Source organism: Rhinolophus sinicus, chromosome 8, assembly GCF_057876585.1.
Source record: "Rhinolophus sinicus isolate RSI-liver-muscle chromosome 8, RSI-T2T, whole genome shotgun sequence".
NCBI lineage: Eukaryota > Metazoa > Chordata > Mammalia > Chiroptera > Rhinolophidae > Rhinolophus > Rhinolophus sinicus.
Window position 1 is genome coordinate 11050952 of NC_142508.1, and position 27144 is coordinate 11078095.

The following is a 27144-nucleotide window of genomic DNA, read 5'->3' on the forward strand; positions in this document are numbered from 1 at the left end:
ATGAGTAACATTTGGGACTAATCTTTCCAACTTAAAATCCATGGAAGCTCTTGGGAAATCTTTTCCAAAGGCAAGTACAGTATCTACACATTAAAAAATGGAGAGTCTCATCCTTTCGTTTTATATTTTAGAGCCAAATGCCAAGAGATGTTAAATGAGTTGCCTGAGGCAAGGAGACATAGCAACTTTAGGACAACGTCTGAAATTCAAGTGTACTGATATCCAATGTATTGTTATTTTAAAATCTCTTTAACATTTTTACTTCTTTGTGTGCTTTCCCTGTAAAATTCAATAATCTTTCCATGAGTTTTCTATTAAATGTTCAGTTAAATCAACACGTTTTTAATGAAAACCTCGGTGGTATCAGGAAGGCTACTGGACATTGTGATGTCATACATGATCCTTGCTCTGAATACCATGTAGTTATTTTAAGAAAAAATCACGGAGAGCTTCATGAAGGAGGTAGCTTTTATTCTGACTCTTCAAGATGGGTGGGATTTTGATCAATGAAGAAGAAAGGAGATAGCAGACAGGAGAGTGGCACAAGCAAGGGTACTGGATCCAAAGTTATATTCGTGGGACTGTGAGACTAGGTTGGTTGCCGTGGAAAGTTTAGGTAGGGTTTTGTGAGAGAAGCGTGGGGTTGCTCAGGCCTGACTAGGGAGTTTTTCATACATGTGAACTTCATCTTCATAAGTAAAGGGGTGACAGAGTAAAATTGTTTAGTTTAGAAAGAAACAACTAGCAAGAATGGGTAGGATGATCTCATGGTGTGGGATTTTAGAAGACTCGAGAGAGACCAGTGAGGGAAATCAGAACGTGATACCACTTTGCAGGGGAGTTGTAAGCTTAACTGTTCTAAACTTGAAAACTCTTTTCATTATGGAAATTGCTAAGCAACTGAAGAGAGAGAGAAGATTATAATGACGTCTTCCATAACCATAACCTTTTCTGTCACTGTTATTTCATTTATCCCTTGCCACACTATAATTTCTTTTTCTTTTTCTTTTTCTTTTTTTTAAAGATTTTTATTGGGGAAGGGGAACAGAACTTTATTAGGGAACAGTGTGTACTTCCAGGACTTTTTTCCAAGTCAAGTTGTTGTCCTTTCCATCTTAGTTCTGGAGGGCGCAGCTCAGCTCCAGGTCCAGTTGCCGTTACTAGTTGCAGGGAGCACAGCCCACCATCCCTTGCAGGAGTGGAACCGGCAACCGGGAGGTTGAGAGGACGAGCTCCAACCAACTGAGCCATCTGGGAGGCAGCTCAGCTCGAGGTGCCATGTTCATTGTTAGTTGCAGGGGGCGCTGCCCACCATGCCTTGGAGGAGTCAAGGAACTGAACTGGCAGCCTTGTGGTTGAGAGCCCACTGGCCCATGTGGGAATCAAACCGGCAGCCTTCGGAGTTAGGAGCATGGAGCTCTAACGGCCTGAGCCACCGGGCTGGCCCCTATAATTTCCTTTTCTTAATTATTATTATTATTATTATTTTTGAAATTGACATGCAGTTGGAAGAAGTAATACAGAGAGATGCTATGTACTCTTTCCAAAGTTTTCCCTTGTGGAAATACCCTGCAGTATTATAGTATAATGTGTCAAAACCGGATGTTGACAGTGATTCAGTCAAGATACAGAGCAATAGTCTGTCACACAAGTACCCCTCATGCTACCTTTTCATAGCTACAGCCAGTTTTCTCCTGGTCCCACTCCATCTCCTCTGTCTTCCCGGAAGTGAAAGACTCTCCTGTGTTTTTTTCATTTGCCCAGAGTATTGTAAAGCGAATCTTAGCACATCATTTAATCTGTAAATACATCATTTTGCTTCTCTAGAAGATAACATTTTAGAAAGATAACCATGTACCATTGCCTCACCCATTATAATTATTTTCAAAAAATATTTTCTAATTGTATCAAATATACCGGGGGTGCCAAAAAAATGTATACACATGAATTGTATTCATCTTTTGTTGTCGGTATTTACTGAGTATTACAATTTTAATACAGTTTCTTTTTTTTCTTTCTTAAAATGGGTATGCATTTTTTTTGGCACCCTCTGTATTTTTTTAAACTATTTTTTTTCAAATCAGGATCCAAAGTCTGTAGCTGCCTTTTTGTTGACACAGGTCTTAGGTCTCTTTGAATCTACAACAGCCCCTTCTCTTGTTTTTCATGCCATTTATTTATTGAATAAATTGGGTCACTTTACCTATAGAGTTTCTCACATTCTTTATTTTTGCTGATTATATGTTTATTTTGTTTTAAAATGATTTCCTTTACTGCTCATGTTTCTTGTAAAATAATATTTAGGTATATAGACTCAGAATCAGGTTTAATTTTTTTTGGCAAAAGGACAGTGTGGGTGATGGTGTGTATTTCTATGGTGTTGCTTTCAAAAGGACATTTTATTAGATTGTTTACTTTTAGTGGTGTTAAGATTGATCAGTGAGTCCAGGAGTTTTTCTTCCCAGTCCACGGATCATAAAGTTGCCCTTCAGCCTTTCTCCTATTGTTTTAGCCCCTAAAGATTATTACCTAAATCTGTTATTTCATTGGGGTTGCCAAAGGGTTATTTTCCAATTTTCCCTCTTCATTTTCTAGCTATGATTTTTCTATAAAGAGACATTTTCCTTATTACCAGCAAGTACATGACAAATGCTTGAGCATTTGCCTTTATTTGTAAATTTTCAGAATAATAAGTTGGTACCGTATCGACTTTTATTAGGTGACTAAGAATGGTGATGGTGGTAGTGGTGGTGGTTTTGCGAGTATCATTATGAATTAGGAACGTACATCATTCTGCGATCTATATGATACATGCTATGATTCAATCATTGGCATCTTTTTTTTTATATTCACGTTGTTCCATCTTTGCCCAGTTAGAACCCCTTCCAGGTGGCTCCTATCTCTATTTTTTATGAACCATGAGGTTTTTGACAGCTTCCTTGGTTTCAGGAATAATACCATGTGCCAGGATCAGCTTGTGCATTTCCTGTCCATGCCTGGAATCAGCCATCTCTCTAAGGAGTGTTGGTTATTTTTAATGGGAGATGGTATTTACAGTTCATAATGTAGATGCTATAGTCCAATTTTTTTCATTACGTACCTTTTTATTGTCCTCTATGATTCAGGATATTACAAGAAGAAGAAGAAGAAGGAGAACTAACACTTACATATTGGGAAATATTTTGCATACTTTACATTTAGTATTTCGTTTTATCGCCACAGTACCCTAGGAGGCATTTATCTTGGTATTTCCTCCTGAAGGCTTAGGAAAGTGAGGAATAGAGAAGCCAACTAAATTACCCAGGTCCACATGGTCACTAAACAGGTTGAAGTAGCATTTGAACCCAGGAATTCTGATTCTGAAAACCAAGCTCTTAGGGGTCTGCTCACTGCTTTACTATAGCAAGTTTTGCTGAAGCAGGTATCTTTAAAAATTTTCGTGGTCCCTCCTCCTTTGGGCTTCAAACCCATCAAGTAATTTAATCAACTAAATTCTATGTAAAAGCTAATGTACAATGGGGCTTGGCGGGGCATAGAGTAGTGGTTAAGGGCTCTGGCTGGTGATACAGAGGCCTGCATTCCTAACCTCCTTCTGCCACTAAATAACTTGTGGAATCACAAGCAACTTAAACTCTTCTGTTCCACCTTCTCATCTGCAAGTGCCTAGTTCATAGGATTTTCTTGAGGACTAATGAGCTGAAAACAAAAAGACAGATAAAATACACAGACTAGCTTCTGGCTCATTATAAGCACTCAATAAATGCTAGTTCTTTTATTTTCCTTCTTGTTGACTTTTAAGAGAGCAGGGTATCAACTGAAGCTGTACATCGACAGACGAAAACATTGACAGTCATATAGGGGTCAGGACTACAGGTATTGATCCCTGAACCATCTGTATTACACTGAAAAAGGATGGAAAGATGATGGGATTTCTAATGGAGAAGGTAGAAAGACAGAATAGGGGCCAGGGTCTGCCACTTACTGTGCTCCCAAGTGTACCTGAAATACTGCTGTAACCATTGCATTTTGTACTCTAGTAGGATTGCGTGTTCCCTAGCATGGCGCCTATCCCATGGGAGAGAGTCAGTCCTACAATTTATTGACTATAAGGAGGGAAGAAGCCTGGGTGAGCGTCCGCACCCAGGTAGTGAAAGGAGGAAGCGAATCCTGCAGAACAGGGAGAGGTCTATGACAGCACAGGGTTTCATTATTCAAAATGGAAAGAAAAATAGGCTAATCATCAATGTTCGTATTATTTTTGTTGATGTCTACAGAATTTAGCAAGGATTAAGAAAAGTCCTCGTGTTTGGGGCCAGGTCATTGGTGACCATCAGAGTCACAGTTTGTGGGGTGTGGGACACAGGTGGAAACAGTAAGATTAGAGAATTCATTAGAGGAGACATTGGGAAATGAGAGAGAGAATTGGGAAGGGAGATAGAGGACAGCAGATAAAATGTTTTTCCAACTTCTAGATTTCATATATATATATGTTTCCATACCTCTACCTGTATTTCTATATTCTGTGACTGCTTAAAAATATGATAAAGGAGAAGATAATCTTAATTGTGTTATAGAAACATTTACTTGACTAAGCGCATTCACATATGCTGTTATGTACAGTGGGAAGCCCAAAGATGCATCAAATGTTCATCTGATATCCACAAAGCTTATATCGCATACTCTCTAGTGGGGAAAACAGACAACAGCAATTTAAATCACCAGGGAGAGCCTTCTGATACCTGGGAAGCTTTGCCTTTTTGATCTGTGAGAGAAAGGATGGTGAGAAAAAGGACCCAACAGGTTGGTTAAATCCCCAGCAATGGTCAGTGAGAGGCGTACCCACCTGAGGCAGAGAGTGGTAAACGCTCCCAAAGATGTAGAAACCTGGTGGAAACATGAAGCAGGGGTGAGCAGTTTTACTCATGGAGATCAGTGTAGGCCAAGTGGAAAATTTGTCACTTGTGCTTGGTCTTGAAGGATGTGCAGGGGGTGTCGTTGGGATGAGGGATGAGGAAAGACAAGGCAAGTTGATAGAACATGCTGAGAACAGCAGTAAGATGGATCACCACATAAAGTCAGCTTTATTTGTGATGTTGGTCTCAACACATGACTCTAGAGGGGAGGAGTAAAGGCCATCTACTTGAGTCTACAATGGTCAGGAAAAGTGGGTTGAAAAGAGGCAGAATTATTGTGCACATATTGACCATCTCTGTGAAAAGATGTCTGGCTCTGAGTGGATAATTACTCTGACCAGCGGTGGAGTTGGGAGCTGTGTGAAACCTTGATGGTTGGGGGAATGAGGGCTTCCTGGCTGACTTGCTGAGTTTCATCCCAAATTATTTGGAGAGACCTGGAAGAAAAATATAATAAAAGGTAGGTGACTTCAAGGAATTAAAAGACAACCAAATTTTAGTACCCATCTGACACTATACATAGTTTTTACAATATTATTGACTGTATTCTCCATATTGTATGTTACATCCTGTGACTATTTTGTAACTACCAATTTGTACTTCTTAATCCTTCATCTTTCTCACGCAGCCTCCAACCCCCCTCCCATCTAAAAACGACTGGGGGATCACTTCATAAATTATATAAATGTATAACCATTACACTGTACACCTGAAACTAATATAAAATAATATTGAATGTCAACTATAATTAAAAAAAAATCCGTCATGGGATATAAAGTACAGCCATAGGGAATACAGTCAAGAATGTTTTAATGACTACATACAGTGTCAGATGGGTAATAGACGTATTGGGACTATCACTTTCTGCGATATATAAATGTCTAATCACTATGTTGTTTTGTACACCTGAAACTAATTTAAAAAAACCCAAATTTTAAGAATGGAGCCTGAATCTGTTTATATATTTAAAGTCAAAGTTATATTTAGTGTTACAGATGTTGGTGTTTCCCTTCTGTACTGAAAATGGTAAAGGATAATGTTTTGGTTGGATAAACAAGTTTAAAATGTTCAAATACTAGTGTAAGTGCTTGGAGCTGAAGGAATAAAACCTGTATTATATAAATTTTTTTGTGGGGTCAACTAACAAGAGAGAAGAGCTGTGTGTTTTTAACAAATGACATCATTCTACACATAACGCTTTAAAGCTTGCCTTTCGTAGTGAAAAAAAAAAGGATCTTCGGGAATAGTCTATAATAGTACATACAGATTTAACTCATTTTTAAACTGCTGTATATATTTCATACTACGGATATATTAGTTTATTTAGCCAACTCCCTACTGATGGATATTTATATTGTTTCCAATGGTCTGCTTATAAAAATAGCACAATCAACTCCCTCCTAGCCTGGCATGGGCTCTCTCCATGCTAGTCCTTTCATATTTCTTAGGATTGTATAATATTAAAATGTTGGAGACTCATGAGATATAATAGCAATGACCAACAAGATCCCTAATACTAGCTGGGATTTAGCCAGATGCGCCTGAGAAGCTGCTGAGAACCTGTCTTTAACTTCTGGAATTCTCTGCCTGCCATCCTCAGGACACACTTTGTCCCAATGGTGCAGGTGGAGAACACTCTGTAATAGATAAAGTCTGTGACTCTCCGTCCTATCATCCATCAGAGTTTTGTCCAGTATATGATGGGGGAAGACTTCATTTGGGATGATGAAGTGAGGTATCTTTTCTTTAGATCTGTTGTTACAACCAGTCCTCTGTGATCCCGTAACCTGGAAAAATTCCCAACGAGTGATCAAAGGGAGTTAAGTTTCATTCACAGTTGAGTGATTCACCCATAGGCATTTCTTAACAGCCCAGGAAAGCATCATACTGTGATAAAGCTTTTGTTGATAGGAATGCCTGGGATAGCTGGTATACGAAAACAAAAAGCCTTTATCTTTTACTAGGACTTTAAGGAAATAGTGGACACACAGTATACCAGAGGGTGAATGCTGTTGGAATCAGAAGACTCCAAATATCCAAATGAGGGCACAATGTTTCACTGTTCTGATAATGTTGAACTTGCAAAGTGAACACTTCGTATCACTGAGCTAGCTGCCTTTGGTAACAGGGATGCTTTGTTTTAGGACACAGGAAAAGTATTAAAGGTTTCTTGAATACATCACCAACAATTCTACACAAAAACTTCTTGGCATAATTTTTACATCCGTGAAAAGCATTGTATTTTGTTTAACTCTCACAACAATACTGACTCAGGCAGGGTAGGTGTAATGGTAGATTAGCAAGGCGAGGTGACTTGTCTCTCTGTGGCCGAAACACAACCCAAATCTGCCTTTGCATCCACTGGTTCTCCATTGAATAATGCTGCCTTCTAAAAGAATTTGTATATTGAGACAGAGATACATATTTACACCCGAACAGAAGAAAGCCACAGGAATTTTGCGGTGTGCTGTGAAATTCCATACTGCTTATCCTTTGCTATTTGGCTATCCGTAGGGTGCTAAGAGCTCACATAGAAGCTTCCAGGTACTGTAAGTCAACCTCTGCTTAATATTTGCCCCCTTGTTCTGAGATGAAGAAGGCCTCAGTTACATGGCGCTTGATGAGGCTTGGAAGCACTTGTATTTGCTCCATCTGTGTTTCAGTTCTGTGTGTCCGTTCCCTATTAGAATTGAGTTCCTTGCCGCTCTGTTTTCAGACATCAAGCCTTATTTTGGTGCGTTTCTCTAACTCTTTGTTTCCCAAATGCGCTTGATGGCCAGAATCACGGGAAGAACTCCGATTTCTGTGATCAGGCAAATGTAGGGCACGAGCTTAGCCTGACCCATTTGCGCTTTCTCTCAGAGTTTAAGTATTGAATCCTGTCAAGAACTGGGAACCATAGAGTGTTCCTGCAAGCACTTGGCGTACATCCGGCATTTCTCTCGGCAGCAAATGAACCAAAACTACAGAGAAGTTAGGAGACAGGCAGTTTGCTTCCTAAGGCTCCTTTCCCAAATCAGGAAAGACTCAGTAAGTGTGAATTTTAATAATACCGGTTCATTATTTCAACAATGATTGGAGTGCATACTATGTGCTAGGCATTTGTGCTAGGTGCTGGGGACATACCGCTGTGACGGAGGCAACTAACATTTATGGAAGTGTCCTTATCATGAGATGGATACCAAGCTAACTGCTTCACATACTTTTTCTCGTTTAAACTTCACAACTCTTCTGTGAGGTAGGTATTAATCACCTTCCCTTTCAAGTTAAGAAACTGTTGTTTCAGAAGTTTGACTTCGCCAAAGTCACAGGTCTAGTGAGAGGGACATCCAGACGTGACAGCCAGCCTGTCAGGGTCCACAGCTCCTGGTCTTTGTGCCATAGACTTGCTGCTTTACCACGGTCTCTACGTCTCTTCACTCCACCCTTCCTACTTCAAACACAGGCTCCCCATGCTGGCTGCACGCTAGAATTGCCTGTAGAGTTTTAAAGTGTATCTTTGCCCGAGCTTCACCCCAAACAAATTAAATAAGAATATTTGATGGGGCCCAGGTATCAGCATTTTTGAAAAACTCTCTGGATAAGGCCAACATGCAGTGATAGCTGAGAACACTGAGCATCGTTACTTGATATCAAATAGATACTGCCTCTGCCCGCCGTATAGTTTCCTGCATCCTTCTTGGGTCATTGGGCTGATTAAGCATGTAAAGTCTCCAAATTATTTTTCTTCCCTTTTAAACAAACGGAAAGTAGTCAAAATATAGCAAAGACCTGAATAATGCAAAAGTTTCCCCCAAATAAGGCCAGGATAATAGATCCATTTAAAGAGGAATTTAGAAACTTGGAGATTCCTTTGCAGGGGTTGCATAGTCTAGAATGAGGGATGAAAAATAACCTGGGGTCTAGAACATCGATGAGCTTCTGGATCTCTCTTTTTTTGGTAGGACTTGGAGAACCTGAAGACTCTTTTAATCTGATGGGGGAGGAAAACCTTGAGACAAATGGTGGTTCAAGAAAGTTTCCCTCATCTTTGGTGGGCGCGGGCCACAAATCAACTTGTTTTTCTGGAGGTCCAAAATGAAAGTAAAATAAAAGCTAAATAGTTTCAATCTTGCATGTTTGGATGTGTTACTATATGTACCCTACACTAAGGTTTATTTCCAATGCTCTAAGTAAAAAGTACCCTAAATAGCAGAAGAATAGATATCTAAGTTTCTTCAAGCTGTTTGAAAACCCTTAACTGCTTAAGCAGTGCATGTGTATATATGTATATAAACTTTTATGTTAAGAATTATGTATTTCAGGCTTTCAACTTTTTGTTAAGCATCTATGATGTGGTAGTAATATCTTGCTTTTGTGAAGATGGCAATGTAATTAATTATGGATTCTCCACTAGTTAAATCTAGTTTTGCTTGTCTTCAACTAATGAGTTGTGACTGGCCCCATAAGAGAGGTTGTTCTCAAAGCATCTGTATCAAATATTAAGAATATATGGTTAGTTAGTTTGAAGTAATCACAAAGTTGCGATCCATAAGATCCCTAGAAAGAGAAAACCAGGGGAAAGTAAATTTGGGATCATTATAGTTCAACAATTTGGAGGCACTTCGATGAGAAGAAAAAAAATTAAGGCTACAGGTGAAGGAAAACTGTTTAAACCAATGGGTCTTTAGAAAGACAAAAAAAGAGCAATGATTGCTACTCCACTATTATAAGTAACTTAAGGGTGAGTCTTATCTCTGCATTTTAAAACTCAGCCATCAATGCTGATAGGATAGTTGGATCATAAAATTCCATTGTCAATGAGTCTTTTTATGACCATTACTTAGAACGGTCAATACCAATAATAATAATAATAATAATAATAATAATAGATATAATAATAATAAACAGAGGGAAAAGAAAACAAAAAGAAAAACATGAAAAATGGCCTCCTTTTTTACATTTCCACATAGGTGATCTCCATATCCGGAGATGAACTTGAACTTGGTTGGGCGGGAGACGGACCTGGTTGGGCGGGAGACTGGAGCCCCTCAGAGAATTTGGGATTCTTCCATTTTTACTGGGAGGGTTGGCAGGTATAACATGTGTTGTTATGTGAGTCCATGAGAACCTCCAGGGTTCTACCTCCCTGCCTCTCCGTGTGGTGGGGAGTCAGTCGCTTACTCTGAAGCACGCGACTGGTCTCTGTCTGTGGCTTCCCCATGAACAGTGGCTTGGAAGTGTCAAAGCATGAGAAGCATGCCGTCGAACAGCATGTGCTGCCATCATCTTCTACATGGTTCTGCATGGGAAAGCTCAGGGGCCGTCTGCTCCTGAGCTCAGGGCTGTCCTTCTTTCCCCACAGACCTCGCTGAAGGCTTCCAATCGGAAGAAGAAGAGAACGAGCTTTAAAAGAAAAGCCAGTAAAAGAGGAACGGAAGTAAGTGTTTTGGGATTCTGTTGCAATGAAATACATCCTCCTCTCCATAGCCGCCTCTGTCTGTCATGATCCGGCCCAAGCTTATTGTTTTAATACGCCTTCTACCACTCTTTTCTCTTTATACTCTAACCATGCTGGAATTCTTCCTTTCTCGCCTTCCTTCCTTCCTTCCTTCCTTCCTTCCTTCCTTCCTTCCTTCCTTCCTTCCTTCCTTCCTTCCTCTCTCTCTCCCTCCCTCCCTCTCTCCCTCTCTCTTTCCCTCCCTCCCTCTCTATCTATGTCTATTTATATCTATCTATCTATCTGTCTGTCTGTCTGTCTGTCTGTCTGTCTATCTATCATCTATATTTTAAAAAATGTAACTTCCTGCCACTTTACAGTCAGAGCATTTGCACTTGTCTGTGGAAATGTTATCCCAAAGATGATGACGATAAGAGCTAACATTTCTAGGATGCTTAGAGTATACAGAGGAAAACCAAAAGCATGGCTTGATTCTCAGGGGCAAATCATAGCCTGGAGATACTGTGTTCTAAGCTTTATATGGAGTGTCTTATTAAGTGTGAGCCCTATGAAATAATATGTATGGTTTTTTGGGGTGTTTTTTGGGTTTTTTTTTTTTTTTTTTTGCAAGGGTGGGGGTAGTGCTGATAGTTTCTCACTTCCGCTGCTCTGGGACTGCCACTCCTGGATATATGTCTCAGGAGTGCTGCTTTCTTCCTTCAGCAGGAAAACAAAGGTCGTCCCTTTGTGATAAAACCGATCTCTTCTCCTCTCATGAAACCCTTGCTTGTGTTTGTGAACCCCAAGAGTGGAGGCAACCAGGTGAGTCATTTTTCATGTGTTTAACTTGGAAACTGCAATGTTTTTTTGAAAACACGATCCCCAACATCAGTTAAAAGAGGGTTACCACTAGGACCCCAAGCATTGGAAGACAACCAGCTTTTCAGAGGCAAGGCCATTGTCGCTCCACTAGGGGGCAGCCTTACACATTGCAGGCTAGGCAAGGCCTAGGAGCTCTAGGATTTATCCCTTTGCTTCCATGTACCACTGTGCCTGAGGCGACATTGTTCCATATAGATTTTCAAGAAAGGTCATTCTGCAGTCTCTCTTACTTAATCCCTTTCAGGGTGGCTTTTATGAACTTATTTGTATTTCTTCCTATTCTAATTTCAACCTGACTATTTTCATTCCCATCCTCAGAGGAAAGAGAGAATAACGATTCATCATTCATGATAATGAACAACAACAAACCACCAACACTACCAAAAATATCACCTTCTACAGGTTTCATGTGGTCACTGCCCAGACCTGATAGTATAATTAATATTAAGTTCATTTGAGAATAAAGAAATAGCCATAGAAAAGTTAAGTGTAATGACACACCTGAAGTCACACAACTCTTTGAAGGACAGAACTTGCTCTTGAAGCCAGGTCTTTGTCTCCTCAACTAATTCTCTTCCCACTCTCTGAGGCTTCTTATCAATACTCTTCTGTGGGTTTTGATTTTCTCTTATTTTCACGGGAGATTGGATGGTAAAATATTTTCCGTGTCCACTAAGTGTGCAAATTTTACATTTTTAAATATTATTTTATATTAGTTTCACTGCGGTTAGACATTTATATGATTTACGAAGTGATCCCCCAATAAATCTAATACTCATCCCACACCATACACAGTTATTACCATATTAGTGACTATATTCCCTGTGCTGTACTTTATATCCCCGTGACGATTTTGTAACTGCCAATTTGTACTTTTTAATCCCTTCACCTTTTTCATCCAGCCTCCCAAACCCCTTCCATCTGGCAACCATCAGTTTGTTCTCTGTATCTATGAGTCTGTTTCTGTTTTGTTTGTTTATTGATTTTGTTCTTTAGATTCCACATATAAGTGAGATCACATGCTATTTGTCATTTTACATTTTGAAACAAGATTCCTTGAAGTTTCACACTAAACAACTTAAAGATTTGAAACTGTTTAGTCTCCCCATAGAAGGAGGGGAGAGAAACAGAACTAGGAGTGACCTAGCCATCCAGGATGATATTCTTATTACTAAAGATACTGTGCCTTTTTCAGAATGTATTCATTATGGTAAAATGTCTTTTATGGGAACTTATATTTAAAGAAAATATTATTCCTCCTTTCCTCCCATTCTTCAAAATTCTTGGTAACTTGCTGAGTCACAAATCTCTCTTCACATTGTAGAGAACAGGGAAAAGCAATGTGTTTTAAGCAGAGAAGTAATCTATTGCCAACATTCTGCTTTCTGGAGTTGCTGAGCGATCCCCATGTTGTGATGGTGGTGTCCTAAGCCTGTCCCTGGAGGAGGACCGGCAGAGGTTCTTCTCAGGAGGGAGGTTCAGTGTGTCTCAAGCCGTCCCCTCTCTCTAGGACTGGTCTCCCCATAGCCTGACGAGGGTTGGGGTGCAGTCAAGGCCGCAGAGCTAAGCTAATGTAATCGACCCCATGATTTTGGCCACCTGAGCACCACGTGCTAATTAATATCAAATATATTTTATTATGACAGCCATTATATGAAATGCACTTATGAAATCATTATAAGCATTTTTTTCCTAGGGCCTCCTGAGGCTTGTAGGTGATCCCTGCCTTTGAGGAGCGGACCATCCAGTAAAGATCTAGTCTGTTCCTGTTCCAACCTCTGTCTAAATTATTAATGACAAGGGCTTCAGAAATGATCTAATGTTGCTTTCTATGTCACTAGATACACAACCGCTCAGGGAAGCTTAAGTGACTCTTCTAAGGACACCTTGTTTGTTAATGACACAAAAGGGGCAAATGGGAAAACTAATTCAAACAACATTAACTATATGTGAGTTCTAAATTGAGCGGATCAGACCGCAAGTGCTATGGAATTTGAGAGGCAAGCAGTGACTTGGGAGTGATAAGGAAACTGTCATGGAAGTAGCTGAAATAGAAGATGGACAGCACTGTCATGCAAGGGAGAGAAAGCTGGAGTAACGCCCTTTTCCTTTGCTCTACTGTGGCAAATTCCTGTTTTTCCTTTAAGGCTCAGTAGCACATTTCTGAACCCTTTCTCAAACTTAATTTCCTGTGGGCACTGTGTGAATTGCAACAGAAGCACTCTGCACATGTATTGCTGAGATACAGACTCCATAATACCAGGGGCAGCACCTTGGAACCTACAGTTTCTGGTTCATGGCAGGTAGTAGTGAACAAATAATTGTTCAATGAACAATATTAATAGGAGGATGAATGTCGTGATGAAAATGATTCATTTTTGAGGACAGTATGGTGAATACCGTGTTTCCCCGAAAATAAAACCTAGCCGGACAATCAGCTCTGATGCATCTTTTGGAGCAAAAATTAATACAAGACCCGGTCTTATAGTAAAATAAGACCGGGTCTTGTATTAATTTTTGCTCCAAAAGATGCGTTAGAGCTGACTGTCCAGCTAGGTTTTATTTTCGGGGAAATACAGTAAAGCATGCGCATTAAGTTATTAGAAATGTGATTAAGTAAAGATGAGAATGAGCCTGGACCAGTGTCTTAAAACTTGGCTAAGGATTTTGGATTTGTACCATGGAAACTAGTTTTTCACTGTTTAAAGTTTTTTTCTTTTTAAAAAATATTTTGTATTTTGAGCAAAGGAGTAGTATGATGGAAGCACCTTTAAGGAAGATTAATTTGACATTTTGGGAATATATATAAGTCAGGAGACTAGTCACATGAACTTCAGCATAAATGGGTAGGTGGGTGGCTCAATGGATAGATGGATTGATGAGTGGATAGATGGGGGGGTGAATGGGTGGTTAATGGAAGAATGGATGGATAGGTGTTGAGTGGGTGGGTGGACAGATGGACTAATGGATGGACCTGTGGATAGATGGATAGATGGATAGATTACTCGATGGAATATACAAAGGGAAGTAAAGCATCAAGATTTTACAGCAGATTATCTGGGCAGCGGCTTTGTTATTCATGGGTGTTCAGGAAAGGGAAGAATTATTTTGGGAAAGAGGGTGAGATGTGTTTGAGGAATTTGAGGTCACAGTAAGATTTTCAAAAACAAAAAAATGCCCACTTATCAGAGACAAAAGACTTAATGACTTTCTGTCATTTTATGCATTTTGGCTCGTGCGTGTGTTACCCTAGTGATGTTACTTCCATAATATCTAAGATTCTCAGAATATGGCTAATCAAATAAAAGTGAATATTACATAACTTTAAATTTCTGTATACTTCCTCTGTAAAATAGAGTTCTTTACTGAGCCTCATAAATAGGAAGGACATTCTTTCTAAGCACAACATGAAATGTTGAGAAAGCTGTAAAGAAACCCAAACCCCTGTGTACAATTAGAACCCTTCAAACTCACCGCTGGCTATATTTATGGTTCCATCTTTGGTCTTAGGAAGGCACAGCTTGATGCCCTGATTGTAGTGAGTAAGGAAGAGTCATGGTCAGAAATGCTCTCACTGTGTTAGGGTTAGTTAGCCTTTTCCAGAGCTGTGTCTGTTGCATGCCTGTAACATTGCAGTTCAGGATGGATTCAGCCATAAAATTGGGAGTCAGAGAATGAATGAAGTTTTCCCCACTGGGCAAAACAGAAACACAGGAAGGGAGTTTCTCATTTCAGCTCCCTTGAATCCATACTTATGTTCCACACCTTCCTTTTTCTCTTTAACCCAGGGCTGTCCAAACTTTTTCCAACGTTTTTTACCAAGGGCCATATGTGGTAAAATACACAAACAGCCGGGCCACTCACTCGAGGTGAAGTACGTATTGCCTCACCTGGTTTATTTAAGTAAACTAAATATATTTTTGGAATTTGCTGCGGGCCAGTTAACAATGGATTGCGGGCCGCAGTTGGCCTACAGGCTGCAGTTTGGACACCCCCCGCTTTAACCCAAAGGAGCCATAGCTGAGGTAAAGTGACAAAGGAGAACAGAGGCTGGCAGTGAAAACAAGGCAACTGACCTCCTGGAAGGGGAAATCGGAAGGACATGATGTCCCTTCTCCTCTCAAGTTCCTCCTGGAGTTTTCTGGGCTCAAACCTTACGTAGCGTGATGTTCTGTTTTGAGAAGGGAGACCATTCACCTTTACCTACTTTATAGACAAGATGAGATTAACAGCAGGACCGATACATCTACTTGATGGTCTCCGTCATAAGAACCTTTGAAATGCGCATCATAATTCCTATTTGGAAATTTTCAGTGTCGAGAACATTCAGGAAACTGCAATCCAAAATTAGCGTTCAGTTCCAGGTAGATTCTATGTGAACATGTGACTCTTACTCGCTACCCATAGACCAGTGGTTGTCACATTTTTGTGTAAATATCACACACTGAGACAATTATTAAAATTGCCCTATCCCAGAAAATTGAATGCAGTGGGTGTGGGGAGAGGCCCAGGAATGTCAAGGTTTAGTGAGCATCTCAGATGCTTTTGATGTAGGTGGTTTGGGCAACACAGTTAGAGAAATGTCATCAGTCATTGCAGGGTCTCGGAGAATATGTGGGGCTTGTGTATGGAACACAGCCGGTGAGCACTTGAGAGGGAAATGTATTGAGTTGGGGAGGGGGCGAGGGGGAACAGCATCTTACCTTGCCCTTATAGCTTCACGGCTGCTGGTCTGTTAGCTTAGAGGACTGGTTCTCAACCCTGGCTGCACATGAGAGTAACCGGGGCAGCTTTTACAAATTAATGAGGTCTTCCCCACCCCACTAATTAAACAGAACCGTGAGTGGTATAAGTGCCCCAGTTTATGTTTTTGTCTAAACAGTGTTGAGAACCACTGACTTTCTTCTCAAGCTTTAAAGTGCCTATGAATTGCTTGGGGATCAAGTTAAAATGCAGATTTTTGACTCAGTGATCCGGGGGTGGCCCTGAAATTTAGCTTCTAATAATCTTCCACCTGGTGCTCTTGCCACTGCTCAGAGACCACACTCTGCAATGAACAGAAATACATTTTATTGTTAAATCCGGAGTCTTTCTTTTTAATTGATTTATTCTGCTCATCTGCTTTTAGATATAAAGAACTCCCCTCTCTTCTGTTTTCGAAGTTTAGGCTTTAAATTAAAACCAAGAAAAACAAGAAACAAACTTGCTTAGGCTTCTGTTCTTTAAATAACTAGACTGTATCGCCATCTGCTGGCAAATAAAATACCTACAGCTTTTATTCTTTCTATAGTATTTTATGTGCGCACAGAAAATTTCCAGCACTTTGCAGGAATATATTGAGATGAACACATGTAGGAACTGCTTACGTGTCTTTCTTTAAATCCTTTCTTTAAAACAGCTACTTCATAATAACTGTCTCTGTTTTTCTAACATTTAAGGTGGAAACAATACTGGGTGTTTTGCAAAGCTTTAGAGGTTGGCGGTACCACTGTTATTGTTGGCACCTGAATTATTTCAGGGAACAAACTTTGGAATTAGGGGCCATAATATCAACTTTGAGTGTTTCCTCCTGTGGAAAAGAGGTCGTACAGGAAAATAAAGTTTACTCCCACAGAATCCCCTCCTCTCAAAATGGATTATTTTTCTTGGATGCCTCTGACTCATTAATATCTTTCTACCTGAGTCTTGTAGACCCTTCTGATATATCCCAATGTTCCCGTTCACACTCTCTCCCTCACTCTCTCTCATGAACTTCATCTTCCAGTGACGTCGATGATAAATTCAGGGGTAAGCAGGTGTTCTGACCACTGGAGTGATTCCAGCTGGTCTGTCCTGAGAGTCGAGGGGTCCAGACCATGTGAAATCCCAGGATCAAGGTGTGGCAGGAGCTGGACCCCTGGATCGGAGCCCCCAGGGACCTTACCAGTAGATAAGAGGCGGAAGGGGTGTTCAGTCTGTGGGCAGGCTCATCCCGACCAAGTTCACTCCACCATGAGTAGACAGGCTTCTGCAGACCAGGGCCACGCCTCCTACGTCAGGGACAAGTCAACCAAAGTGGGACAAGGAGGAGACAAAAAGTGTAAATAACTTCAAATATGTGAGTCCCTGAAGTATTTCTAAATACTTGGACAAACAACTTCAAGGGAGATGTTATTTCCTGTGATCGTCAGCCTGGAGAGAAATCAAGAGTCATTGTGTTTAGATCAAATTTTAATCTCCTAAAGCTGGGAAGAGGGCCGAAGGGCAGTCAGTCAATGACGGCACATGTTAAAATTTAATCTCAACATCTTCTAGTTAAGCCAGCCCCAACAGATGGATTAAAAACAACCAAACAGTGACTCTGTGGGAAGTCCCTTTTTCCAAGTCACAATTTTGGTGGGGGCGGCTGTCTTAAACTGTTCAGGCTGCTATGACATAATACCATAGACTGTGTGGCTGATAAACAACAGAAATTTATTTCTCACAATTCTGGAGGCTGGGAAGTCCAAGAGCAAGGCACCAGCCAATTCAATGTCTGGTGAGAACCCACTTCCTGGTTCATAGACGGCCATCTTCTCACTGTGCACTCACATGGCAGTGGAGCGAGCTCTCTGGGGTCTCTTTCATAAGGGCACTGATCCCATCATGAGGGTTCCATCCTCATGACCTCAGCACCTCCCAACGGCCCCGCCTCCTAACACCATCATATGGAGGGTAAAGATTTCATCGTATGTTTTTTTTGAACAACAGAAACATTCAGTCTTGAACAGCGGCTAAGATGCAAACCAAGCCATCTAAACCCTTTGATAAGTCTAGGAGCCGGGTGTCTTGCTTCTTAATCTGTAGCTAGACCAATGTATCAAAATGTAAGTCTGACTCCTCCAATTAAAACATTTCAGTAACTCATTTCCTATAAAATAAAGCCCAAGCTGCTTAGCGTATATGGCCTCACCTACAATCTGTGCAGAGTTGTCTCCCACCACTCCTGACGCATGGTTCAAAGAGTGAACAGAACGCCATTTTTTCTATGGCATGTCTTGCTGTTTCACACGTCTGATGCCTAAAACTTCTTACTATACTCATCTTTCAAGTCCAAGTATCATATGTAGGAGGCCTTCCTCTAATCCCCGAAGTTGGGCTTAGAGTATCTCCTCTGTCTCCTCATGCTCATCAATAGGCATCTCTGCCGTACCATTTACTATCTTCAATGAGCTAATTTATTGCGTTGTTCTACTTCCGACCTCCTGAGTGTACACACGGGCACAGAGTAGGCGCCTAATACATGTTTATTAGGTAAATTAGGTATTCCTTTGGGGTGGTTTGGAGCCAGTGTGGCATAATCATTTCATAATCTCTTCCTCCCACTATGTTTATTTTCCTCAGGCCTCTCTTATTGTCTGGGTTCTTCCCAGGATCCAGATAATAACTCTGTGATAATACCTGTGGTAATACCGCCATGACAAGTCTTGCTGAGTAAGGTATCTGAATGTTTCAGCCTACATGAGAGTTAGGGTGTTTTTCTTTCTTTTTTATTAAAATGTATTGGGAGTTACAGTGCTTTGATGAAGATCAGTATGCTGAGTGGCCCCATCCTTAACTGATTCTCCATACCCCCAACTCATTGTATTTTATTTTACGAATAACGCACAGAACTTCCTCTTGAGAGCAAGATCTTCTCTGTCTTACTCATCTCTGTTCCCTCAGGTAAAGCTGTTTCTAGCACATGGTGGGTTTTATCTCCCTCTAGAACAATTTACCTATTTTCTGGGAGGTTGTGTTCTCCTATTCCACCCTGCTCCCCAACACCTGGAGCTAGAAGGAACGATTGTATCACCCTAGAGGAATACCCAACCTCACAATATCTTAAAAGGTTCTGTGGTCAATGAGGTATTACATCTACAACCATATGTGTGAGGACCCTCTGCAGAGTGTATTGGAATTGACATGTAAGCTATTTTTTTTCATGTAGAGAAAGCTAGGCTCCTGCACAAAAGTTGCAGCTTTTGCATTTGGCATCTAGCACGTGATAACAATGAGAGTGTGGGAGACTTGTTAGTGAATGACAGTTGTGCAAATGACTGAATATATTTAATACTGTTGGTGAGAAATAAATAAATTACTCTTTTCCTGATCAATTAGTATTTGTCAAACCATTCAGTTCTATTGGATAAAGTAGCTCTATTAAAAACCTAAAACAGCTTATTCTAGAGGTAACTGCAGAGTTAATAGAACTGATTTAAATATGTGTTAGACTTTTTGGCTCCACCCACCAGGACTGATTTAAAGCAATGCAGTACTTTCATTCACTTATTACTGTTGTTCATGAATGTATTTTAAAAAGATTCTTTTTGAAAGAAGTAGTTATGCCATGCCTGAATGTAATGTACAGCTATGTAAGTCATCCCTGCACAACACCAGAGGGCGTTCTTCCAACAATCTGCAGTGTAAATGGCGCCTCCTAGAGGTGTGCTGTGCAAAACTTGCCTGACTGAAAACCTCTTTCCCAAAAGGAAATCTGGAGATAATTAGACGTTCCAACTGACACAAATTGAAAATGAGCAAAAACAAAATGGTGTGGTCATTCAAACCTTCTAGAGAAATTTTCAATTAAGAAAATAACCTCTAAATGCTGTGCATTTTTATTTTTTGAAAGGGTTCATTACCTAGCATTTTATGCATCACAGGAGAAGCTGAAATTGAGATGCGCGCTGGGCCATAGCCAGAGGTGGAAAGGAGTAATTAACATCAACAATACGTATCACTCTAATCGAAAGCTGAAAACTTAATTTTCTAGCGAGTCAGTTGAAAATGTTTTATAAGTTGGTTTGTCATTCAAATGACTTTTAAACATAAAAGATCACTTGTGATAATCCCCAATTGACTTGATACCAAGACCCAGTATGGGAAAAAAGAGACTGATTCAGTATTTAGTATTATGTCTCTAAATCTATGTCTGAATTTTATAGGAAGCAAAATATGGCATTTGGTGAAACTGAAGGATTAGTAGGAATAATTAAGGATAGACTGTTATTCCTAAATTGATAGCAAGCACACAGTACAGCAGAACTTTTAAATTACAGGTTTGGATGAAATGCAGAACAAAAGACTCACATTGGCCTCTGTACGAACTGACGTAACATTGTGATAATTATAAACTACACCTTAGCCCTCACACCCTCAAGTATAATTTAATGAATCGATGAACAAGGAGCGAAAAAGAAAGGGACTAACATTTATAAAGGCCTATTTTGTGCCATATACTATGCTAGCTACGTAACTACTATTGATTCATTGAATTCTCATAATCCCTGAAAAGTACACATACTTTATACGCTGCATTTTTGCAAGATTATAAATGCTCACAGTCACCCAGTTAGAACACCGGAGTTATAACATGGTCCATACTGTTTTTAACTCAAATATCATGCTACTACTTCTACTAGGATGACCTTCAAATACAGCATAGTAGGTATACAAACTTAGGAATGTTTTAAGAAAGAGCAATCATGATATCTAATGAAGGAATATAATTACAAGCAACGAACTCTGCCCAACTGGTCAGATGTTACTTGCTGTGGTTGACAGTGATGTAAAATGAGGCACCCTACCCATTTTTAAAGCTCTTTGGGTGCTGCTTAATAAAAAGATCCTTTTTTCATTTCTTCTTTGCTCAATTTACTTTAAGAAATGACCTTCAGAACTGTCTTGTGTATGCCATGACGATCATCTCTATAAATGTCACAGTGACTTAAAACACTCTCGAAATGTTCATGCGAGCGAGAACTGTTTGGCTCGGACAAACAGATACAGACATGGAAATTGAAACATGTCAAAGTAAGAGTTGATGCCACTGACTGGTGAAGTTTCATATATGTATATTGTAAATAACAGGGAGCCTGTGGTACTTTTGCTTCAGTTAAAAATTTATTTCAATAGTCATATTTAGCTAACACTGCCCATATTTCATATGATGCAAAGACAATAGTGGTCTGCACAGTAAAGTAAAAATTAATGGTAAATTACATAGGTTGACTAATAAATTCCCTACATGGATTTTCATACACTAAGTAATGATGGTAAAATGCATTGACACTATTCATTTAGCGCCTATTGCATGCCAAGCGCTGTGATGTTATCGCATTTAATTCTTGCAATAAGTCTGTGAACTCGGTCTTCTTGCCTCCACATTAAAGAGAAGGGAGCTGAGCGTAATGAAATTAAGGAACTGGCCCAGGGTTACATGGATTATACAGAACTTTAACTTGGGCATTCAATCTATGTATATCCATGGCCAAAGACCATGATTTTAATTATTTCTCTGTGCTGTTTAGATATTATTTTAGATAACAGGATTTCTTTTTAAATATGCAGCTAATACCGGTATTTGGATATTTTTTTTCTCACTGTCTTCCCCCCCCCCCCCCCATAGGGAACCAAAGTCCTGCAGATGTTCATGTGGTACCTGAATCCACGGCAAGTCTTTGATCTTTCTCAGGATGGGCCAAAAGATGCGTAAGTCTGGAAATACCCTCCATGGTCCATACTATTTTAGGCAAGTGAGAAGCACTTCCTGCTTTGACATCAAGCTTTGTTGTTTGATTACCTTCTGAAAAGTTTCCTGACCGTCTCTTATGTACTTTCTCATCTGTACTGTCCTCCCTTGAAAACGTCACCTGATGTTTCCCCTCCTCGTCTTCATTGGGTTAATGCCCTTCAAAACACCTTTTCTCTGTTGTTAACTCAGTGGGTATTTCTTGTGTGTCCGCTGCTCTTGTACATGCAACTGTAGATGATGAGCAAATCTGTGAATTGAGAAAGGGTCCATCATTTTTCTATTTATGCATGTACAATTTTGGAGATGTACATTAGTGGGAATGTGTGTCTTTGTGGAGAGAGGCCATATTTGTTTATGAATATGTTCATATATTTAAATTAGAGGTTGTGTGTGTTGTGTGTGTGCGTACATCTGTGTCCATTTGAAAGAGAGAGTGACTAATTGATCATACCTGTGGATTTTATATCAGCATGGGGGAGACATTTCAATTCCTGCTCATTCTCTTTTCTGAGCTCCTCAGAATTTTCATGCTCTCTTTTTGTTAGAAGTGTTGAAAATAAAGTCCAGATGTAGGTGACATGTATCTTATTTCTTCCCTTTGGTGGAGGGAGGGGGACATAGTAGGGAAGAGTGGGACATTGTTACTGCTTTCTTATTCCCTTTTTAAAACCCATCTATTAAGATGGTGTGGATGTCATCTGATAAACATTAGAACTTAAGGGATACCAATTATTTTTAAATAAGTAACAATAGCAGAGGCAAAGAAATATCAGCTCAGATAATTTCTAGAGAAATAATATTCCTGTATGTCATGAATAAATTATATGTATTTAAGCATTCAGGAAAACATTAAATATCAATTTCTGCTGACATTCTCTTAATCTACGATCTTTACCACTAGAGTTTGCTGTAAGACTTCTGTATTTTTTTTTGCCTTTGGACATATTAGACAAATCTGATACCCTGGCTTTTGTCCTTTTAGTTGCTTCCTGAAGATTTTATCACATTAGTTAGACTAGGTAGATACTTCATAGATCACTGTAAAGAACATATCAGGACAAGAAATATTTTCAGAAAAAAATACTATTTTATTTAGATAGGTGATGTTTTCTAGAACAGAGCAATTGACAGCTTCACTTAGGCAAATGTTTTAGCAGGGATGGTTATCACTGCATTTTCCTAAGAGCCAATATGAAAAATAAAATAATCTCATTTTTAGCAGGCAAATTCAAAATAAAGAAAAATCAGTACATTTTCCTTCTTTTACTGACGTATATAAATGGGGGTTTGACTGTTAGTGAGTTGAGAGGGAAGTGGAATTAAGGGTGTGGTAGTAATGCTAGTGGATTTTCCTCCCCTATCTCTCTGAAAAAGATTTCTTAGAATTAATAGTGGGAAGCAAGCTTAGGTTTGAAAAATAAATAGATCCAGGAAAAGCTCACGAAATATAAGGAGGAGACATATAAGGACTATTGATTGCCAATTGATGATTTTCTTTGAGAACGGAGGGAGGAGAACGATGGGAAAAGACAAAGAAGAAATGAAATCAAAACTAAGGAGGAAAATAATATGAGCTGACACATTATGAATTAATGTAAATCAAGGGACATAAAACTCTAGGACATCCTAAAATCCCATTCCAGTGTGGCTATTTAAAATGATGTTTGCTGCCAACCTCTGATCCAATTCTTGGAGTCATTCTGCCCTGTGAGTACTTGGTGACTAGTTTTGATGATGCTATTATCCTCATGAGTATACATTTTCTCCCCCCACCCCCCCATTTTTGCCATGTGTTTTCTCTCTGCTGTGGCCAGTGATGCGTTCTTTTGTTAACTTTTTCTTCTATTTCTTCTACAGGCTTGAGTTGTATAGGAAAGTACCAAATCTGCGAATTCTGGCCTGTGGTGGGGATGGAACGGTAGGTCCTTAAAATAGAATCAAGTTCTCTCCCTATTTCTTCCATCTTTCTTTTGTTTTGCTTATGACAGTTTTCTTTGTTCTTTCCCACCTCACACTCTTTCCAGTCCCTTAAAACACATGTCTCTCTCATGTGAATCATAGCCCCTCAGGGTTAGAAGGGACTTTGTGACTATCCTCAGGGATTCATACTTGATCATTCTAAATTAGGTTTTGCTCCCTCAACTGTACTGTATCCTTTCCTGTTCTACAAGGTCAGGATGTGGTCAGATCATCAGAATGAAGACTATAGATGATGAAATTCTTTTAAAAATACAAACTGACCTATTTCAATTTGTTCTTAAGAATTGGTCACAACTGTTAAGGAGAAGTATGTGTACACAACTGAATTATTGCCTTTTTTTTCACTAGTGAAAATAAAATTTAGAATATTGACTAACATTGGTTTGCCTTAAAGATCATTGATTGGTCCCATTTGTAGTCATGTTGGCGAAAAGGTGGGATTGGGCTGAAGTTTAATGTCATGGGTATATTTTTCTCTGTTTATGTGTCTCATCTATTTCTCCACTTGCCCTCTACTTATGTTGGTAAATTTAGCAAAGAATGGAGAATCATAACATTTATATATTTTTATTCTGTATTTGAAGTTTACTTTCACAGAACCTATCCTTTTATTGCAAGCTGTCTTTGGTTTTTCTCTAATTTCCCTAATTAGAATGTTTTATTCTCAAAAGTAGCCACGGGATTTTCTAATTTTATCTCTCATAGCACATGAGCATTTAATGCAACATTAGATACACATTATATGCTACTAAATGAAACTGGGGAAAAAAGAGCTGTGATTCCGCTGATCTCTTAAGATACTCTTTGGAGAAAATAACGTTTTTTTTTAGTGCAAAAATAGTGTTTAGCATTCTTCAAGTTTCACAGTACACATTACTATCTTATAACATTTATTGTAAACTCTTACATCAAAGAAGCCAAACCTATTTCACTTTATTTAACCCAGCATTTTCCAAAATTATTGGACCATAGGATTTTTTTTCTCCCACAATACCCATGAAATGTCAATCGATTGTAATGTTCTTGGGAGATATATTTAAAGATATGATAGTATGGAATTTTCACAACTTTCTCTAGGAAGAAGTACATCCAAACAAATACGTATCTAAAATTAATGTATTTAATTAATTTATTATATGTTAATTTAATTAACGCAGGCACATACAGTCTTCTTTCTTCCTAGCTCAACTGTCCCCCAGATGAGTTATATTTGATAAGAGGGTAAATTCATTCGTGACGCTTTACTACCGTTATCTTCCTTATTTTAGAACCTACTTGCCTTCGTATGTGCTTCACCATCCCACTCACATCTTTTATCCTCATCTTTTCTCAGTGACAGCAGCAGACAAGTTGAGGTCATCCCTTGTGTCCTGAATCCATAGTTCTTCCTCTTTCTTAAGTGACCATGACCTCGAGTCCACATCAGCTACCTATTCCATCTCCATACCTTGGGCGTCCTCTGTGATTGTGTGCTCCACTCTCCAAAGTTCCCCATCATCCACCCAACTTCCCATCACTCCTCTTTCTCCCCTCTCGCTGCTTTCTTCTTCCTTTCCTTAGCAAATATGGGTAGGAAGTCGTGTTCTAAGTTATGTAGTATCGAGGCATTCTCTGCAATTAGATAAGTATTTAAACACATGGGATTTCAAAGCATAAAGGACAAAGAGAGAAGATAGCCAAGTTCAGACACTTGTGAAACACCTATAATTATGGAATCTGAGCCAAGGTTCAAGAGGAAAATGAAACGAGAGAAGTGAAAGGCAGTCTATTCTGTCAAGAAAACAAGCCAAAAAAAAGGGAGTTTCAAGCAAAAAGAAGTGGTTATAGCCTTAAGGAGAGACTGGAGAATTATCATTGAATTTGGAGACGAGGAGGTAACTGGTGGTTTTCAAGAAAACAGTTTCAATAGAATGTCTGGGACAAAACCCAGAATGAGGAGTAAGTGAGACTTGGTACATCCCTAATGAATCCTAGTGACCAGATCCAATTACGGTGTTGAATATCTATAAATATACTCTTTGCCATTAATATCATCCTTCTTGACATGTAGGCTATCTGGTTCTCCCTCTTTTCTTATCCCATCTTTTCCAGCATTTCTTCTTTAAATATACCGTAATTAATGGGTATCACAGAAGGCTTAAGTATAACTTTCCTTTTATATGCTAGATACTTTTTTTCCCCTCTTAGGGACCTTATCTGTGTTCTAACTTCGGTTTTCACCTTCTTCCACGTAACTCACAAATGCAGTGGCTATTCACTCATGGGTCTCTTGCACAGGCATGTCTAAAATAAAAGTAGTATAATCACCCTAGACATAGCACATACATTTGAACTAATTTTTTTTTTTTTTTTTGTCTGTGGTAACCTCTGTAAGTCCAACCACTCAGAATCAAAACTTTGCTTATCTTGTACCTTATGTAAAACCGGGTTTTGTTTTATGTTAACTTTGTTAAAATAAGGTGTTTTGTGAAAGATATACGGGGTTTCTGAAATATTTATCAAGGTGTATGATTGATATTTTTAAATGTGTCAGTTTAAAATATAAAACTTTCCATTTTGATTGGGGGCAGAGTATATATTAAAAAGAGGCTTCCTGATGGTATGAAGAAAAACTGCTGGCTTTAGGCAAGTGAAGTGAATTATTGAGAGCCTCAGATGTATACGTATTTGACATAAGGTGTTTAGCCTTTAGTTAATACCCATCACTATAAAGGCTGTCAGAATTCTTTCAGTATAGTGACAAAGGTTCAAGAAGGAATCAGAAATGGACTCTTTTTGACTGATTAAGGTGAGGGATTATTGACCATTAACCATATTACAGTGTACAAAGTTTTATGTAATATACAGACATCTTGCGTTAATTTGGGAAAAAAAGGTCTTAGGCTTCAATACTACTTCAGTTTTATGTTATTAAAAAATAGAAGAAGGCAGAGTGATGTATCTCCCACTATTGCACCTGGAGGAGGAAGAGGCGGTTCTGCCATTATTTCTGGGGCGGTTCGCAACTTTCTTAACATCTTTTGGGACATTCTGAATTTGCAAAGGGATACATTTGCGTCTCTAAGTTTCTTCACACCTATAGCCTTATAATGGTATAGACCAGGGGTGTCTAAACTGTGGCCCGCAATCCATTTTTTATTGGCCCGCAGCAAATTCCCAAAATATATTTAGTTTACTTAAATAAACCAGGTGAGGCAATACGTACTTCACCTCGAGTGAGTGGCCCTGCTGTTTGTGTATTTTACCGCATATGGCCCTTGGTAAAAAACGTTGAAAAAAGTTTGGACACCCCTGGTATAGACCATTGCTGTTCAAGAGAGCTATATTGCAAGCCACATGTTAAATTTTAAGGTTTCTAGAAGGTACTTTATCACAGAGAAGGTTCATAGTGTCCATGTTAGAAAGGGACATCCAGT

General features: G+C 39.3%; 1 protein-coding gene across 14 annotated transcripts in view; it reads left to right on the top strand.

Annotated features, from left to right (window-relative positions):
* Positions 1-27144, top strand: part of DGKI (diacylglycerol kinase iota) — a 377839-nt gene that overhangs the window by 175530 nt on the left and 175165 nt on the right. For 6 of the 14 annotated variants that reach the window (XR_012490351.2, XR_012490352.2, XM_074315319.2 and 3 more), the window contains exons 9-13: positions 9866-9988; positions 10258-10332; positions 11056-11154; positions 21623-21705; positions 23606-23666. Coding sequence is in view for 12 of the 14 variants with exons in the window: in XM_074315319.2 (XP_074171420.2) it covers positions 9866-9988; positions 10258-10332; positions 11056-11154; positions 21623-21705; positions 23606-23666 (441 nt within the window). In the remaining 2 variants the exon portion in view is untranslated. The remainder of the gene's footprint in view (positions 1-9865; positions 9989-10257; positions 10333-11055; positions 11155-21622; positions 21706-23605; positions 23667-27144) is intronic. The other 8 variants (XM_074315322.2, XM_074315326.2, XM_074315329.2 and 5 more) reach the window with 3 other exon arrangements.